Genomic DNA, 18,987 nt, shown 5'->3' with positions numbered 1-18,987 from the left:
AAGCATTCTCATTGCTGCTGTAGCTTCCTTCATGGTTCTTACCACCTCCTGCATCTGCCTCACCCGCCCTGTTGGTGTGGCAGTGCTGGAGGGACCAGTCTGGCAGGAGCTGGCAGATTCAGTGGGCCTGAATGTGGATCCGAGGGCCTGACTGCCCGTAGGAGTTGACATGCCAGCACCACAAAGTGATACCTAAGACAGGTTGTTGAGGGAGGAAGGAGGCGTACTTCAGCTTGTGGTTTTGGGGGTTCACAGAGCAAGATCGGGGTGTCCCATGGTTTGGCGATGGTGGTGTTCTTGCTGGCAGAGTCCCCAGGCAGCACACAGAGAAGGCACCTGTCCTTGTGTCCCCCTCATTAAGCCACCCATAAAGGCGCTCCATCCTGACAACTTAATCCAACCCGATCATTACCCACCTGTCCCACTTCTAAGTGTTGCAGTGGGTTAAGTTTCCACTCAGTATAACTAACACAAGATCTTGGTGATTTTAACACATGGGTCTTCAGGGGACACCCAAGCTAATATCCAAATCTCAACTCCAGCTGAGCACCAAGGCCAAGGCTAGAGCTATGGGTTGGATTATGTTCTGGAGATTCTAACCCTAAAACTAACCTCAAACCTAACCCTAACCCTGACCAAACCCCTAAACCAACACTACCTCTAAACCCTAACCCTAACCCTACACTCAACCATAATCCTAATTCTGACCCTAAAATCTAACTCGAAACTCTAAACCCAAAGCCCTAATCCTAACCCTGACCCTAACCCCCACCCTGACCATAACCCCAATCCTGACTCTGGGGGATCAGGCTGTGGGCAGGTCTTTCACCAGGGAAACTGGACCTCAACCCCCCAGCTTTAGGGGATACCCTGCCTTCAGTATCTGACTCCAGGAAGTGGACTGAGCAAACCTGAATGCTTGGGGTGCTCCCACCTTTGATCCCCCTAAATAAGGCACAGTGACCCTTTCCTTCCAGCTCCTAGGAGGGAGCCAGGCACTTGAACCCATGTCTCAGATGGAAGGTGAGCACTGCTTCCCCCTACGTCCTAGAGAAGAGCACTGTTCAGGGCCGCAGCCCATTGTCCAGTGGGGCCCCGGGAAGCTGCCCCATTCCCCACCCTCCTGTGCACCGTCCCAGGGTTCACAGCAATAGCCCGAGGCAGGCTAGAATCCCAGGTACTGCTCTTTGGGGGACCCTGGGCAAGTTCCTCATCCCCGAGCGTCGAATGGCTCATCTGTAAACAGAAATAATGACACTGACCTGGCCAGCCCTACAGGCTTGATGTGCGGATGAGTGAGCTGTGTCCATGGTCATTACTGTGAGTCATGGCATCTAGGGGCACGGGCAATGCTGTGTTGTCTTACTTGGTGCCTTTGCTGGACAGATGTGAGGACCGGCCACTGAAGGACAGTGACTGCTGTCCAGAACTCCTACAACAGGCCACTGGGCACACGGGGGCCGGACCCCCATCCACAGGTGCACGTCCATCCCACAGCAGCTGCCTCGTGTGCAGAGGCGGGACGTGAGAGTTGGCGTGGGCTGGTGATTGGCCAGCCTCAGAGGGAGCTGGACAGGCTCTCTGCATGCACCAGCCATGAACTACGTGGGGCAGCTGGCGGAGACGGTATTTGGGACGGTGAAAGAGCTGTACCGGGGACTGAACCCAGCCACGCTGAGTGGGGGCATCGATGTGCTGGTGGTGAAACAGGCCGATGGTTCCTTCCGGTGTTCACCTTTCCACGTGCGCTTCGGCAAGCTGGGTGTGCTGCGGTCCCGGGAGAAGGTGGTGAGTGCTCCGGCGGCCTCTGCCGCGGGTGGGGTGGGCTTTCAAAGCCCCAGGCAGCCTCTGCAGTCCCAGGACTTTTGTATTTTCCTGATATGCTTTTGGGTTGGCTAGGGGTTTGGGTCCAGGAAGGCTCTCATTTCCCCATGGAGACAGGGCCATAGTTCTGGGAATGTTGGACCTGGCCCAGGCTTCCCTAGACCTCGCCTGATTATTCCTGGTCACCAAACCCAGCCCTGTCATCTGTCCGTGTGGGTGTGACCTTACCTGCTGGGCAGGGTGGTGGCAGTGAAGGGCTGGTTTGGAAGAAGTACACAGGAACGGATAACACTGTTGCAGGGCCAGCACCCAAAGGCCTGTCCCCATTCCCTTGGTAAAGCTGCTTGTCTCCCCTGGATCTGCTGCGTGTGTCTGCTCTGGGCCTGCATCTGCTTCACCCAAAGGCAATGGTGAACATCCTAGAATCCTTTAGGGAAGTGTACCTGTGGCAGAGAGAGTAACATCTAAGACACTGAACACTGGGTTACAGACTCAGCCCTTCTGGATTTATAGATTCACTGGCTGTGAAGCCACTTGCTCTCAAACCACCACGCCTCCAAGCTTCTGTTTCCACATCTGTAACATGGGGATAATGATAGTAGCTGCTGCAAGGGTGGTGCCTGGTAAATGGTGTTTCTTCCTATTGTTCATGCAGTGAACAACCTGGTGGCTTGGGACCCAGTGGTGACAAGACAGGCCACACAGGTCATGTCCCCATTCCTATGGGCTGGAGAAACACAGGGACATGGACAGCAAGCAGTAAACAGGCAGCCAGGTGGGCCATGGCCCTGCAAGTGCAGTGCCCTGGGCAGTTAGCAGCCAGAGTGTCCTGGACCAGGTGTGGCTCAATGGCTCATAGCATGGATGCAAGGCCCACGAGTCACCATTGCAGGTGGACATCGAGATCAATGGGGAGCCGGTGGACTTGCACATGAAGCTGGGGGACAGTGGCGAGGCCTTCTTTGTTCAGGAGCTGGACAGTGATGAGGTGAGCGTGGCCATCCCTGACAGCATCTGCCCTACCCTCTCACTGGGTTCCTCCCTAGGTTTGTCACATAGAAGTGTGTAGGCAGGCAGTGAAGAGAGAGCGTGTTTGCAGAAGGCAGGGTCCAGCCCAGGCCAGTGGAGGCATTTAAACCAGTTGAACCTGATCAAAGTCAAGGTGTATGCTGGACACTGTGCGTAGGACTCCGCTGAGGGTTGATCCCTGCCTTCACAGAGCATTGCAGATTGGTCTTGAGAGATGGACGATGGGCCTCTTTGGTCATTGCAGTGAAGGGGGTTGGAACTGGGGCTGGGGGCAGTCAGGGAAAACGTCATAGAGCAGGCGGGCTGAGTCTTAAAGGAGAAGTAGGCGTCCACTGTGGTAGACCTCAGTGGAAACAAGAGGCGAAATCCTGGACCTCTGCCTGACCCGTGAGGGCATCACGGCTTCTGGGAGCCCTGTGGTCAGCAGTGGCTGCCATCTCTGTCCAGCTCCGAGGAGCCCCAGGCAGGGCTAAGGATGCCCAGGCGCGGGGAGCAGCCCCTGGTTCCAGCCACTCAGCTCTATTCCTCCCTCTTTTATCCTCACCCTGGGGCCTGTTCCGCAGGAAGATGTGCCTCCCCGCCTGTGTACCTCACCCCTCCCGTGGGGGACCCTTTCTGACTGGGACTCCCAGCCTGGCACAGCTGGCAAGCCTGAGGGCCTCCTGGTGGCGGGTGCGGCCTCAGTGGGGCGGAGGAGGCGGCGGCGCAGGAGGAAAGCCAGGCGGAAGGAGGATGCAGCGGTGAATTCGAGCTCGGAAGAAGTAGAGGCGGGTGCAGAGAGTGAGCCGGCTGTGCTGGCAGCGCCCCGGCCAGAGCCTGCAGGGTATGTGACACTGACATGGGAGCTGGGGTGGGGGGACACCCACCGGGGCGTTGATTAGTGACCCTGGGGAACACCTTGACCTCTGCACTTGGGCTGCTTCAACCCCTCCCCTCCTACCACCAAGTCCCCTGATGTCCGCCGTGGCCATGCCGTGGCCATCCAGCCCAGTCAGTGACCACTTCCCTGTGCCCCTCAGCAGTGTCTGCTCGGAAGGGGAGTCCTCGCCACAGCCTGGAGACATCTACCCCTACTCGGATGGCGAGTGGGCCCCACAGGCCAGGTGAGAGACCAGGCTGGCTGCAGGAGGGGACCCCAGGCTCTCACCCCTGTGTGGGTTTTCTGGCAACACAGAGTATAACATCTTTCTCCTGTGTAAAGTCTTCAGATCTTCTTGCTTGCTCCTTCTCCATGGTGGTAAAGGCCACCATAACCTAACACCCACCACTGGATCAACCCGGTGGCATTCACTGTCATCACCCCCACTGGGGTCCAGAACTTTCCCGTCATCACAGGTGGAGCCCCTGCTGTGTGAGCAACCCGTACCCTCTTCCCCCACTTCTGCTGGATTGCTTTCTTAGTATTGATTTGTGGAGTTATTTAAGCCCTGACATATTGTTTATATCTTCCCATATTCTAGATACAACACAGGCATAAATATGTGCACAAATCTCTCTTTTCTTTTTTTCTGGGCTGGGGTGGGTGGCCAGGGCAGCAGCCTGACTTGGTGGCCTCCGGGTTTTATTTTCTGCAGCCTCGCTTCAGAGGGACTAGAGTCTCCTAAGAGTGACTCGGAGCTAGAACTGCGAGCCCTGGAGCCCAGCTCCCTGCGAGCCGAGTCGTACATGCAGTGGGCCTGGGGGAGGCTGCCCAAGGTGCGTACATGCTCGTCCACCCCAATTCCTGCCCTGGAGTGGCTCTGTAGCCTCCACAGGTTAAGGCTGGAGTGACTGGGGAGCCTGGGGCCGTTCCCCACTGCCCACCGCCACCCCAGGTTCTACCGAGCCTGAAAGACCAGCCCAGCCCCAGCCCACACCTGCCTACATGTGTTTGTCCATAGGTGGCCAAAGCAGAACGGCCTGAGTCTGCGATCATTCTGGAAGGTGGCATGGAGCTAGCTTCTCCTCTTCAGAGAGGAACCAGCCCCTCTTCCTCCTGTGGGCCAGGGGAGGACCCTCCAGGACCCCCAACCCCACAAGCAGAGGCTGGTGCTGACTTGCCTGGTACACAGTCCCGTGAGAGGGGGACTGTGTTGGGTCCCCCTCTCACCATCCTAGAGAGTGAGAAAAGTGGGACTCTGAGCTTTGGGGGTGCAGCCCTCCCTGTGGCCTCTAAATCCTGGAGCTGGACCACTCAGGAGAAGCCAGTTGTCACCAGGCAGCCAGAAGGATGCTCCAGGGAGACAGGTGAGTGACAGCTGGGTGATGCCTTGCACACCTGGTATGTTTCCAGCACCTGCTGTCCTAATCAGTACCTGCCAGCTCAGTGTAGCTCTGTAAACGAGATTAATAAACCGAGGGGCAGGCCTTTGGTGCAGTGGTCACAATGCAAGGGCCTGGGTTCGAGTCCCAGCTCCACTTCCACTTCCAGCTTCTGTGCATCCTGGGGCCGGAGCAATGGGTGATGGTTCAAGCACTTGGGTCCCGGCCATTGTGTGGGAGACATGGGTTACATCCCAAGCTCCTGGCTTTGTCCTGGCTCAGCTGCAGCTGTTACAGACATCTGGATAGGAGACCTGTGTCTGTCACTCTGCGTTCCAGGGAAGTCACTCAATAATTGAAAACCACAAGTTAAAATTCTATTTCCATTAACACTAACCCCACTTTCACATGCGCAGAGGGCATGTGCGGCTGGTGGCTGCCTGACGGGACAGTGTAAATGCAGGACGTTTGTGTCACCGCAGATGGTTCAGAGGCCGGGGTGCGGGGCAGGGAGGGGGGGTGCACATATGGCTCATGCTCCTGAGCACATGCTAGGTCTACAGGGCGAGGCTTCCCCCATCCACCTTCAGGTTCCCTGAAGAAAAGCCAGCACCTGGGCCCCAGCGACATCTACCTGGACGACTTGCCCTCCCTGGACTCTGAGGATGCAGCCCTCTACTTCCCCAACAGGTGCCTGGGTGTCTCAGGGTCAAGGACCCCACAGGGGTGGAGCTCCCCACCTCACCACCCTGGTATTCATGTAACTGCTGATCCTTTTGCCCCCCACCCTCCCTAGTGACTGTGAGCTGGGGGCGAGAAGATGGAGTGAACCCAGCAGCCAGAAGCTCCCGAGGGACCCCATCCCTGAACCCACTGCCAATGCAGCAGACACCATAGCACTGTCCCTCTGTGGTGGCCTGGCTCATAGCCGAGACATCTCCACGGGTAGGTGCCACTGCAGCCTGAAGACTGGCACTGGGCCCACAAGATACGGGAGGGACAATAGAGGCTTGCACCTGGGCTGGGCATTCCCGCATTTCCCATGAGGCAGGGACACGCCCTGCCCACTCCTGGGGCAGGAACAAGCACAGACATGGTGGGTAGCCTGTGGGTCAGCTATGTGCTGGCAGAGCATGTAGTCTTGTCGGGGCTGCGGGTCATGGGGTATATACCAGACTCACCCCTCTTTGTGCCTGTGTATCCAGAGAAGTTCAACCAGCACCTCGTCTCCTACCAGGACCTCGTCACAAACCCTGGGCTTCTAGAGGACCCGAACCTGGTGGTGAAAGTCAATGAGAAGTAAGTGCTGGGTTTGGGGGGGCTGGGGGTGAGGAATGGGGTAGAGCCCCCTCCCCTGCTCCTGCAGCTGCTGTGTTCTGTCCCTGCAGGTACTATAACTGGGCTGTGGCTGCCCCCATGCTTCTCTCCTTACAAGCCTTCCAGAAGAATTTGCCCAAGGTAATGGCTGCCCTGGAGAAGGTGGCCATCAGGGTCAGGAGGCCCTCAGCTGTGAGCAAATGGAGAGTGGACTGAGATGGGCCTGGGAGCCTGCAGCTTATTGGCCACAATGCTTGTCTGCAGAGAGGGGTCAGGGCCCCCCAGGAGCTTTGCCCCTTCCTGCGTGGACAAAGACCCGCCCTTGTCCCTGGTTCCCTAGCTGTGGTTGGAACTGTTAGTGATTTGACTTCCAAGGAGCTCAGGACAGGCCAGAGGGGACAGACACCCAGCAGAGACCCAAGCAGGGACAAGCCTTTTTGATTTGAAAGAGGGGGCTTGGGAGATGGAAGTGCCATCTTTCCCTTTCCTCTAAGACTCCCCCTCCAGGTTAGCTGTGGGATGCTTGCTGCCTGTGGGAGCAGGCGCTCGAGCACCTGCTGCATGCCAGGCCAGGTCGGGAACAGTCAAGAACAAAGCAGAAGCAGTCCCTGCCTTCCTGGGAAGACTGAATTGATCAAATATTCACCCTCAGTGCTGGGAAGGAAGGACACGAGGGATATGCCGAGAGCCTGTAGTGGAGTTGGGGTGGAGTGGGGGAAGGCAGCACCGGGCAGGTGCCCCAGGAGAGAGGATGAGAGGATGTGGGCAGAACAAAGCATGCAGAAAAGCCCAGAGGCAGGAAGGGACCCAGCCTCTCCACCCCTTCCCAGGACCTCCTGCAGGTGTTCACCGTGCTGCTGGGTAGGGCCAGCCTGTGCCAACCTCAACTTTGTGCTCCTCTGGCAGCAGACGAGGCCAGTTCTTGGCTTAGCTAGCCTTGCTTAAATGCTGTTAGCTGGTGCCTGCCTTTTTGGAGATACCTGGCCCCATTCTCTGGCTACCTCTGTGGGCCCACTGGCTAATAGGAAGGAAGAGGGCCACTGCCCTGGTTGGTTTACCCAGAGAGACAAACCACTTGAAGCCCCCAAGGCCTTGTTCCCAGCTCAGGTGGGCACCTGGCCAACTACCCTCAGCCCTCATCTTACTGACTTGGGTTGTCCCTTCTGTGTCTCCTAGATAAGCTATCTAGCACAGATCTAATCCACATTTCCCCCAAAGTCATGTGGCTTCAATCAGTGACACAGCCCTGGGGAGGCGGGGCTGCTCATGGGTTGGATCCCTGATTTCGGGAGGATATATGTGACGGTTTTGGAGGTTGAAGGGTGCTCCTGGCTGGAGACAGTTCTTCCCATTGCCACTTGGTACCATCTTGTAGGTGCTGAACACCTTCAGCTTCCGTCCTGCTCTAGTAGAGGGAGGGACTTGCAGAATTTGGGGAGGCAAAGCTGAGGCTGGGTTAGAGCAGGTCTGAGGTCAAGGTTAGGGGACAGGAAAGGTTCCTGGTCTCCCCTGGGGTTTGGCCTGGATTCATGGCTCAGGAGGGACCCCAGAGGGAGTCTGACGTAAGGTGTACATGGCATGGGACACAATGCCACAGCCTTTACCTGCCCGCAGAGCACTGTGGACAAGCTCGAGAAGGAGAAGATGCCACGCAAGGGTGGGCGATGGTGGTTTTCCTGGCGACGCAGGGACTTCCCAGTGGAGGAGGTGGGTGCTCACGGGCTTGAGCCTGGGCAGGGCCCCAGGCAGGGCAGGAGGCAGGCTCCACTGATGGCTGTTCCTCCTACAGCCCAGTGCCCAGAGGGAGAGAACCACAGGCAAGGAGCCCGAGGGGTGAGTCGAACTTCCTCCTGGCTGTGGCTAGCTCTGGAAATGATGGCCTGGGGTGGGGCAGGGCGAGGTGCGTTGGGTGGGGAGGAGGGGAAGGTAGTGAGTGGGGCCAGCACCCATTTTCCCAGCCAAAGTTCTCATCACTCCCAAAGCACTTTTATGCCCTAGAAAAATTCCCACTTCGCAGATGGGGAAACTGAGGCCCAGAGGCATATCAGGTGTCCTTCAACCACTGATGGGAAATGGTAGAGCTAGAACAGGTGCCAAAACTCCTGGCCCAGGCATGGGGCTGCTGTCATAGGAAGGAGGGTGAGGGCTCTGTCCCAGCAGTGCTGACTTTGCTTCCTGTTCTCACCTCTAAAGTGACCCAGCTGCCCACAGGGAAGTGGAGGGTGAGCAAGGCTGGGTCCATGGAAGCCAAGGCAGGTGCAGCTGGGAATAGGCCCCCCGCCCCGATGCACCCCCAGGTATCTCAACTCAGGGCTGAACCTAGCAGCCTGGCTATGTGGGTGTAATGGCTGTCCATGCTGGGCCTTAGCTCCAGCTCTCCTGCCACCTGCTTGGGTGGAAACTGCCAGCACCTGTGCACCTGTATGTCTGTCGCCAATGCCACCCCCTCCCCAGTGGTCCCTGGGGGGCAGGGGAGCAGTTTCAGGTTTTCCACACCTGTGGTGGGTGTGCCAAGCCTAAGAGCCAGTACTGCCTGAAGGGAGACGACCAAAGCCCTGAGCAGTGAGGATGATGATGGCGGGCGCCCAGACAGCCCTGTGATCCTCGAGGCCCTCACCCCACCACCGGGGTCTCCTGTCTACATGCCCACCTACAAGAAGTCCCTCCGCCTCTCTTCCTCTCAGATCGTAAGTGTGCACATACGTGTGTGTGTGTGCGTGTGTGTGCGTGTGCAGGGGGGCTGAGCTCATCTGAGAAATGGCTTTGCAGGGCTGCACTGCATGCTCATGGGAGAGCTGGGCCCATCCCCTTGGGGCTTCCCTGATGGCCTCCGCCTGAATACCTGCAAAGGCAGGACACTTACCCATGCACATGATAACCTACCTGTCTGCCATGTGGGATGTTCTGAGTCCTGCATCCTGAACCAGGGGGCTCTTGGCCGGCCCTTGGAGGCCACTGGAGGGGAAGTGGATGCCACCCATCCAGAGTGCTCCACCCCTGCTGGCCTCCCAGCCTCTGTGCTGCCTGGGCTCCTGCAACAAGTTATCTTATCTTCTTCCTGAGTGTGGCTCTGAGGCCAGGGAGATGTCTGGCAGGGTCTGTCCAGCCTGTTCTAGGGCCACAGCCACCTGCCTGGGGTCACACCCACTACGGGGGTCAGCTGGGGTCTTGAAGCCTTGGTCGCCTGGCTTTGGTGCAGCACTGCCCCAGTCCTGATCTCTGGCCACATGCATGGCTAGGCTTCTCTCCTTGGCCTGGTGGGGAGAGAGGGACAAGGGGGAATGAGAACTAAGGAGCTTGAACCCAAAGCTTCCTATGAAGACCTCCATGGTCTTCATATTGTCTGGGGTGTCTCAGTGCCAAGAGTAGCCCCAGCCTTGGGGCTGACCTTGAAACAAAGGAGCATCACAATACCACTTTGTTTTCTTTCCAAGAGGGGTGAAAGGGAACTTGGGTCCTGAGCAGCATGAGCTCCTGCTGCCCACAAGTGTGTCTGCTGAACTCAGGAAGCCTGGTGGGTTGGGAGGAGGAAGCTAAGGCGAGGTCTGTGGGGACTGCCAGCCAGTTTGGAGTGGAGAGGGGGAGTGGGCAGCACCTGGCTGTGGCACATCACAAGCTCCCCTCTGCTTGGCCTGGCCCCAGCGGCGCCTGAACCTGCAAGAAGGGGCCAATGATGTGGTGTTCAGCGTGACCACACAGTACCAGGGCACCTGCCGCTGCAAGGCCACCATCTACCTGTGGAAATGGAACGACAAAGTGGTCATCTCCGACATCGACGGCACCATCACTAAGTGAGGTCCAGCTGCCTCTGAGCCCAGGGACTCACGTCCCTTTGCGCTGGGAGGTGTCTATCAGCAGAGGCAGGGTGGGGGCCCCTCTCTTCTGGGAGGGTGGTGCTGAGGCTGAGCTTGGGTCACACTCATGGAGCCTGTGGTCTACATGGCACTGACATCCAGGAACCCCTCATCTCCGGCTGCAGGTCGGATGCTCTGGGCCACATCCTGCCTCAACTAGGGAAGGACTGGACTCACCAGGGCATCACCAGTCTCTACCATAAAATCCACCTGTGAGTGCCAGCCGGGGCCAGGCTTGAGGGAGGGAGGAGCAAGACATCTTAGACCTTCCCTGGCCTCTGCCCTTGCAAGCCAGGCTCGGCAGCCAGCAGGGCTCACGGGAGGCAGCCTGGGCAGATCCCTGGCACATGGAATCCCTCCTGCTGGAACCATGTTCCAGGGTGGGGGGGGTCTTTCTGCTAGTCCCATGCTAGAGGGGAGGCTTCCTCCCCCTGGTCCTCCACACATCTCCTAACTGGGACAGCCACGGAAGCCACTTCCTGGGCTTGGTCTAGCCGTTCCCCTAAGTCCTCCTGCTGTGCAATGTCTGGGCTGAATAATCAGAACCCTAGGTTTGGGCTAGTCTGGCTTCTGATGACTTGTGCCTCCTGCTCCCAGGAACGGGTACAAGTTCCTGTACTGCTCTGCACGGGCCATCGGCATGGCTAACCTCACCAAGGGCTACCTGCAGTGGGTGAACGAGAGGGGCTGTGGCCTCCCCAGGGGCCCCATCCTGCTGTCTCCCAGCAGCCTGTTCTCCGCCCTCCATAGGTAACCATCCTGGCTCTGTACATGCCCACTGCTGGCCCAGCCCCCATTACATTAGCTGTTGGTGGCAGCAGGGACTGGGGCAAACCCCCATGTCACCTGAGGCTGCCCTCCCTTCCATTTCTGTCCCTCCCCGCTGCCCAGGGAGGTAATTGAGAAGAAGCCAGAAACATTCAAGATTGCCTGCCTGAGCGACATCCAGCAGCTGTTTCTGCCCCAAACACAGCCCTTCCACGCTGCCTTTGGGAACAGACCCAATGTGAGTGTGTCCCCTCCTGTGGACCGAGCCTCCTCTTCTGTCCCCTGCCTCTGTCCCACAGGTCTTCCTTGTCCCCCACAGGATATCTTGGCCTACCGCCAAGTGGGCCTACCAGAAGCACGCATCTTTACTGTCAACCCCCGGGGAGAGCTTATCCAGGAGTTGTTGAAGAATCACAAATCCACGTGAGGCCAAACCCTGCACCCCTGCACCCCAAGGTCTCCCCTCTCCTCCCTGGGGTCCGTCCCTTGCTCAGGGCTCCCAGGATGAGGGGATGTGGCATCTCCAGCAGGCATGGCAGAGGCCTGGTCTGCTGGGCAACTCAGGTTCTCAGGGCTGGCCCTGTCCCACCCACAGGTACCAGCGGCTTAGCGAGGCAGTGGAGTTTCTCTTCCCACCGGTGGCCCGGGGCCCCAGCATGGACCTGGCCCACCCCGAGTACAGCAGCTTCTGCTACTGGCGGGAGCCACTGCCTGCTGCAGACCTTAACGCCCTGGCCTGAGCCTGCTCTGGGTGTCACAGGGTCCACCAGCCAGAGGTCTGTGTCCCTGTCATCCCAGCTCCTGACCAGAGAGCCAAGAGGGAGACCCCCACTGAGGCTTCAGCCCCTTTACACAGGAAAGGTTTGGCAGCAGCAAGGGTGAGCTGAGCTGGAAAGAACTTCTGTTCTTTTGGAAAGAATTCTGTTCTCTCACCTGCCTTCTAAGACAGTTCCCTCCAAAGCCAGACTCTCACCTGGCCCTGGTCCATAGCCCCCGAGTCAGGCATCCTTGCTTTTGGTTGTTAGTGTGTGGTTTTTCGACCTTGATCCTTGGGTGTTCCCATGCCCCTCACACAGCAGGGAGTCTGGGCACAATGCAAGGGCTGAGGGAACATGGCTCCTGCCACCCCAGCCCCAGCCCCAGCCCAGGCGCTGCTGGCTTTTCTGGCACTTTCCCTGAGGGCTCAAACCCCAAGGCAGGTGGGTGTTTCCCGGCCGTTCTCCCCTAGGCTCTGCGAGTCAGCCCAGCCCACCAGCTGCAGGATGAATTCTCACATGGAGGAGGCATGGGAAGTGGGGCTGCCACCCTGGCCGCCTTCCCTCCCACAAATTTTGGGGAATAAAGTAGCTGTAGACTGGCTAAAAGCTTTAATCCAGAACCTGCCCCCACCCAGCCCCCCAGCAGTTTCAAAGTGGAGATCAGAATATCCAATGTCCAGATACCAGAAGGTCAGGCCAGGAGGGCCTGCAAACAGCACAGGAGCTGCTGGGGGATAAACTGAGGCCAGGACCTTCGTCAAGACGGGCGTCAGTCTCTGGGCATGGCACAGACCTCACGAGCACCGTTTTCAAGTTGTCCCTGAATTTCTTGCCACTTGGTGAACATCCTGGCAGGGTTGGAGTTCCCCAAGGGTGTTAAAAGCAAGGCCTATGCCTCTTGCCCTGTGGCTGTGGCCTCCCTCTCAGGGTCTGGCCTCGTTCACGCCTTAATGACGCGCCAGCACTGCCTTCTAGGAAGAGAGAACCTGTGTAGGTTCCGGAGCACCTTGAAAACATCTGGGAGGGAAGGGAAGGATAAATTGTAGTGGGGTCTCCAGTGGGATTGCCTGAGTCCAGTTCTTTCCTCTGGGGTCCTACAGCTGCCCGAGTCCTCACCCTTTAGGGAGGCACCAAAGAAATAAAGTGAATTCTCAGTGAGCCCATGTGCTGCCGTTCTATGCTGGGAACCATGTGGGGAGCTGGAAGCCTCTGGGTCCCAAAGCTGCCAGGTGTGAACACAGCTCCAGGGCTATCACCCTCCTGCTGAAGTGGAGCCCATTTGCCTGGGGATAAGAAGTCAGGGAATGAGACCAGAAGCCTCCAAGAGCTGAGGACTACTGCTCACAGGCAAAGGGAGGTTTGCATAGGTTGCTGGCCTGAGACTGGGCCTGTGGTTCTCTCCACCCTGGCCTGTACCTTTGCAAACCAGAGGATGCGACGCCCTGGCCTTTGGGTGTGCCATCCTTGCTTTGACCATGACCCCTCCGCCCCAGAGTTGTCCAGGCTATGTAGTACTGAGCATGGATTTTGCTAGCCAGGACAATTGTGTGGAAGTGGATCAAGGCCATTCCCAAAGTGGCATCAAGGTTAGACATGCTGGGAGGTGCTGCTGGCCATGTCTGGGCTTTGGGGTGACCTTCCCAGGACTGGGATCTGTCCAAACTGCCTAGTCAGTGTGCCCCAGCCGGGCCTGCTCAGCCAGCTGGGCCCGGCAGTCCAGTAGGTCATCCCGGAGGCGGGCAATGTCTTGCGTGTGCTGGGCCAGCGTGCGATTCAGCTGGTCCATGTGGCCCCACAGGCCCTCCCTGGATCCCAGTGGTTTGGTGGGCAAGCTGTCCAGGCCTGTAGCCAGCAGGCCCAGCCTCTCACACACCCCCTCCATCTGTGCCACTCGCTGGTCAAAGTGACCCACTGCGTGCTGGAGCTGCTGGGCTGTGTCCTGGCAGCGACTCAGCCTGCCGGCCATACTGGCCACTCCGGCCTTGAGTCGCTCCAGCTCTCCCCGCAGGGTCAGGACCTGCTTGTGGCCGGCCTGAAGCCTCGAGCCTTGGCTGCTGACCTGCTCCTGGATGGCGTGGACTTCAGCTTCCACCTTGCGTTCCCTCTCGTCCAGGGATGAGTTGGCGGCCAGGAAGGCATCCGAGTACTGGCTGACAGAGTCACTGAGGCCTGTGAGTGACTTGCTCACTGAGTTGAGGTTGACTTTGAGTAGCGTGATCTCGCCCTGGAGGGTGCGGCCCATGCCTTCTGCCAGCTGCCCCTGCACCTCGGCCATGGTGCTGTTGAGCTGCTGGAGCAGAGCTGCGTGGCTGGCCACCTGGTGCAGCAGGGCCTTGCTCTGGCTCTGCCAGGCCTTCACCTCTGTCACGAGGTTGTCCAGGGTGCCAGAGGTGGTGCTGGGGGTACATGAGGTCTCCAGGGAGACCAGCCGTTGTTCTAGCACAGCCAGCTCCGTCTGCACGAAGGGGCGTGCTGACCTGCCTGGTGGGGTGCTGTCGTGGCTTAGCTGGCCAGCCAGGTTTGTCAGGCGCTCCTCTAGGCTCTGCACCCGGTCTTCCAGCATGGTTCCAAAGCCCCCTATCTCCATCCTCAGGCAGCAGTCCCTCATGCTACTCTCTGTGCCATTGAGGGGCTCTAGACCCTCAAGCAGCCCATCTATGCCTCCCTCAAGCACGGCAGCAGAGAATCTGGTAAGCTCATCCCCAGCCGGGATGCCTGGGCTCCGCTGCGTCTCGGCGACCATCTGCAGGTTCCTCTCAAGGCTGTCTATGCGGGCGCTGATCAAGGCCAGTTGGCCACAGCAATTGCCCCTGGCAGCCACGCTCAGGCCCTGTAGCCGGGTGCCCAGCTGCGAGAGCTCCCGGCGCAGGGCCAGCTCCCTGCCATCAAGGCGCTGGTGTAGCCTCCTGCTGGCAGCCTGGCCCTGCTCACACTGCCTCTGTACCTCCTGCACCCTCAGGTCACACTCACTCTGGATACCTTGCAGCTTTTGCTCAAAGCCATCCAGCAGGCTCCCCCAGAGCTTCTGCAGCCTGTGGTCCACGTATTCTTCCAGCAGAGCTAGGGAGGTGAGCGGAGACGGTGGAGTGTCCCGCAGCCTCTGCAGGTGCGCCTCATGGTCCAGGGCCAGCCCGTGCACCTCATCCAGCAGCTGCACTTTGGTCTGCAGCGTGTTGCTCACCTCTGTCACCTTGCTCAGGATCTCCTCCAGGGGAGGTGTCAGTGGTCCTCCGACTCCATCTCCCCAGTCCACAACCCCAAAACCTGCAGGGGCAGCAGGAGCCCCGGGTCCACCAATTGTCCTACTGGGGTCTTCTTGGCTGGCCACCAGGCCACTGAGGGTACCATATGCTTGTGCCAGGCGTCGGACATCTCCCTCCAGGCGTTCTAGACGCTCACCAAACAGTCCTGGGCCTTTCCTTCCTGGGGAAAGAGAGCTCTCTCAGCTTTGCAGCGGGGGCAGGATGGGGTCCACCAGGCTCATCCTCATGCCCAGCATGAAAACAATCCTTCCAAGCCCTCTCTGGGCCAGACCCCACCCCTCTCTGATGATCCCAAGAGTCCCAAGAGGCGGACATACCGTGGGGGCTTGGGGCTGCTCTGCTGTGTGGAGGGGGCCTGGGTCCTGGGCCCAGCTGTCCGGAGGGAGTCTGCGGCTCAGGCTCCACCTGGGGTGGGGTGGCCCCATGGTCAGTAAGGTGCTCGGGGCAGTTTTCTCCAGTGAGGCCAGGGCAGCAGCGCCAGGTAAGCTGAGTTACTGTCTTATAACCAACCTTGTATTTGGGTCTGAGCACAGTATGGTACCTGGGGAAGAGGGCAGGCAAAAGGGCAGGCTCCTCATTTGTGAGCTGAGACACCTGCCCCTAGCATGCATCTTCTGACAATTGTGTCTGTACCTCACGCCCCCTACAATTGTCCTTTTGCTGTGGTTAAGGTGATGGGGGTGTGGGTGGGGTGGGGGAAGGCTCCCCTGGAGCTGTGTAAAGGGAAGATGCCAATGGAAGCCCACCCCATACTGTGTGATTGACTCCCAAGACAACTGGGACCCCTTAGGCTCATGCTGCCCTAAGGAATTCCACCGGCTTCCGTGGTATCTCAGTATTGAACAAACTGCCCACCCTTGCCCACTTCCTTCGTGGTAGGTGGGTGGGGTCCTGCCCTGGTGCTGCAGATGGCAGCTCCTCTCATTGCCCTGGAGGCCACACCTGGCTCCCATCAGCCCTGCTGGGTTCTTTTTGCTGCAGAACAGGGGTGCTGCAGCCCACAGAGACTGATAAAAGGGCACTTTAGAAACAGGGCAGGGCAGGCCAGGGACCTTCTCTTCATACTTGGCCACATGCCCGTTCACCTACTGCCGTGCCACAGCCAACAGATCTGCTTCCTGACACGCCAGAACCTCTCCAGGTAGACTGGATGTGATGGCCACAAGGCTCCCAGTTACCTGGCCAAAGCCCCACATCACTCTTCACTCCAGACTCACCTTCTGTAACTGGGGTTTGTATCCAGGAGCCCCAGGTGCACAGGATGGGGACATACTCACGTGACTGTCCTGGGGCACTTGGGTCCCCACCCGCACTGCCGGTACTCTGCCTTCACATAGCTCTCGGCTCCCTCCTGCAGGATGCAGGTCACGTTCTGGTGCACCACGTAGGCACAGAGGGCTCTGCAGGTGAAAAATGTGCCCTGGACTGTCAGGCCTCAGCCAGGCGTGCCGAGGCTCCCATCCTCGCTCCTCTGGAGATCCCAATCTCTTTCACCCGTTTTCCTTGTTGCTGAGAAGTAAGGCCTTTGACTCAGACTCCAGAATCACCTTCTGGGCTGGCCCCAGGACCAGCAGGCATCCCTGGGGAATGGGCCGGGGAAGAGGCCCCTGCTGGCCACTGCCTCAAGGGCCTTGCCCCAGCGCTCACTCTCCAGCTCCTTCTAGATCAGGCTTTCTATCCTTCCCCTTCTCTGGGGCCTCACACCTTCCTTGTAGTTTTCCAACCCCTTCCTTTGCTCAACTCCACACTCTCAGTGCTTGTACTGCCCACTGCAGGAAACCTGCTCTGCCATGCCCATGGACTGGCCATGCTCCTCCTATCGCACCTCTCAAATTCAGCTAAGCCCAGACAGGGCCCCAACCCACCTCGCAGAGGCCAGATGGCAAGCCACTGGTTCCTAAATTTTGACCAAAAGCTGGGGGCAGCAGTGTCCCTCACGAGCTGGGAACGACTGTCCCAAAGCATGGGCTCAGGCTCCAAGTAACCCCCACCAATTGGAGGCTCAGCCATGCTGGGGGCACCTAAGGGGTTTGCTGGGACCAGACTGATGGTAGAAGTAGGAGTGGAAAGGCATGGAGAGATGAGATGCAAGGCCTCAGCGCTGGGCCGCCTCTTGTGCTCAACACACCGACCGGCGCCCTCCCTCCACTCCCTCCACCTGGGCTGCTGCCCCAGGATCCTGCACACAGAGCAGCTGGAAAATGTTACTTCGTTGGAGAGGTTTCCGCGGGCACTGCCAGGATCTCAGCTGCCGTGCCAGGCCCCCTCGGCTTCTTTTTTCCCTCCCCAGCATCCTGGAGAGTGGGGCGCCCGTCCCGGCGGGGGCTTGGCTCGGGGCAGGTGGGATCTGCAGCGCAGCGCACTGCACCGCGTGGGCCCCGTCCCTCCTTCTCTCTTCCCGCCACTGCATGAACCACGCTCTTACTTGTGCGGTCCCGGGCGCAGACTGGGGCGCCATCCCGTCGTGTAGAGGTTGTAGCGAGAAGCACCGGGCAACGCGGGCCGTGCTAAGAGTGGGATGCCCTTGGCCTGCGTCCCCCAGAGCAGCGCCGCGAGGGCGCACAGCCAGACGGGCAGGCAGCGGCCGCCCATCGCGGCCCCCGCGTCTCTACCTGGCCCCGCGCGGTGGCCTCCGCCGGGTGTCTGCCCACCGCGCCAGCCGCTAGCCTGCCCGGGTCCAGCCGCTGCTCGTGCCCCGCTGGAGCTCCCCCACGGGCCGCCCGGTGCTTTGCGGTGGCTGCGTCCCGCCGAGTGGCCGGCTCTGCTCGCGGCTGGGGCCGCAGAGGGGAGGCGGGAGGCGGGCTCTGCGCGGATTAGCATAAAGTTGGGGCCCGCGCAGCTCTCTGCCGCCGGCCCCCTCCTCCGCCGCCGGCCCCCTCGTCCGCCGCCAGCCCCCCGCCCCAGCTCGGAGCCGACGCCTGAGGGGCCGCCAGCCCGCGCCAAGTTTAGAAAGGAATAGTCCTCGCCGTGCCCGCACGCCCCAAGGTGGCAGGGGTGCTGGCTGCTGCACCCTGGCAAACCCTGAACACACTCCCCCGAAGCAGAGAGGCAGACCCTCGAGGCCGGCCACCCGCACTGCTAGCCGGTCTCAGAAAATTGAGCATGCCTAGGAACGGGTTCCGAGGCGACCTGGTTGGGTTTTGGGGTGCACTAGCACCGCCCTCCGAACCACCTCCTTGGAACAGTCCCCGCCAGCCAGTTCTGCCTCCTGAACCACTGTCGGGAGGCGCCCGGGGTCTCTGCCGAATCCTCCTGCCACTAGCCTCTGCCGTCCAGCTTTGTGACCAGGCTGCCTGGGAACGCGGAGAGCCTCTGCCCAGGATCTTGTTGTCTCTGAGCCTTTTTGCCTCTGCTGCACCAAGCTGCGGTTGAGCTAAAGCTCCCTCCACACTTTGCTTGTGAGATGAGTTCCGAGTTGGCCTTTCCCACCTTCCTCATTCAGAGTGGCCTCATCCAGTCAGACCTCTGTAGGAGCCTGATTCTGTGGGCCCCGCCAAATGGAACTTCTGCCCGGCTTTGCATCTTTTACCTGAGGAACTGGCAGGTATGCAGAACACACACACACACACACACACACACACACACACACACACACACACACACACACTGACTTTGATGTGACCACCAACACCTTCCTGTCAGGGCTATGGTGTCAAGGCCACTGGAAGGAGTAGTTGTGACTCCCCTCATCCGTCCATGCTCCAGGCATCTCCCAGCCACGGTGAGGCATGCACCTGACCCAAGCCAGCTCATGGATCTTTCTCCCTGGCTTTGGCATTGAAAGCACAGGTGGAAGGGATTCCAGCTCCCAGGTGTGCATTTACCAGCTCTGGAGGGCCGCTGCAACAAGCCTGCGGCTTGAAACTATGGAACATCTTCGCCTACAGCTTCTGGGGGTTAAAGGGCCAGGAGGAAGGCATGAGCAGGGCTGCG

The 18,987-nt window shown here is 59.2% G+C and overlaps 2 protein-coding genes across 2 annotated transcripts; one reads left to right on the top strand and one right to left on the bottom strand.

Annotated features, from left to right (window-relative positions):
• Positions 1 to 1,007: 1,007 nt before the first annotated feature.
• LPIN3 (lipin 3) lies at positions 1,008 to 11,773 on the top strand. Its single transcript, XM_040981104.1, has 20 exons — positions 1,008 to 1,023; positions 1,595 to 1,788; positions 2,717 to 2,812; positions 3,417 to 3,676; positions 3,873 to 3,956; positions 4,428 to 4,548; positions 4,734 to 5,079; positions 5,685 to 5,784; positions 5,891 to 6,039; positions 6,300 to 6,393; positions 6,483 to 6,552; positions 8,026 to 8,118; positions 8,201 to 8,244; positions 8,951 to 9,098; positions 10,054 to 10,202; positions 10,391 to 10,477; positions 10,863 to 11,015; positions 11,157 to 11,271; positions 11,353 to 11,456; positions 11,629 to 11,773. Exons 1-20 carry the CDS (start codon positions 1,008 to 1,010, stop codon positions 11,771 to 11,773), a joined length of 2,568 nt encoding a protein of 855 aa, XP_040837038.1.
• A 1,509-nt stretch (positions 11,774 to 13,282) lies between these two features.
• EMILIN3 (elastin microfibril interfacer 3) lies at positions 13,283 to 17,646 on the bottom strand. Its single transcript, XM_040981103.1, has 4 exons — positions 17,480 to 17,646; positions 16,332 to 16,454; positions 15,372 to 15,595; positions 13,283 to 15,214 (listed from the first exon to the last, which is right to left on the bottom strand). The coding sequence occupies exons 1-4, from the start codon at positions 17,644 to 17,646 to the stop codon at positions 13,458 to 13,460; spliced, it is 2,271 nt and encodes a 756-aa protein (XP_040837037.1). The 3' UTR covers positions 13,283 to 13,457.
• Between the last annotated feature and the right edge of the window lie 1,341 nt (positions 17,647 to 18,987).

This window comes from Ochotona curzoniae, unplaced genomic scaffold, assembly GCF_017591425.1.
Source record: "Ochotona curzoniae isolate NIBS_2020 unplaced genomic scaffold, NIBS_Ocur_1.0 contig_3520, whole genome shotgun sequence".
NCBI classification, from domain to species: Eukaryota; Metazoa; Chordata; class Mammalia; order Lagomorpha; family Ochotonidae; genus Ochotona; species Ochotona curzoniae.
The sequence above is the reverse complement of the archived record's forward strand: the minus strand, read 5'-3'. Positions and strand labels throughout refer to the sequence as shown.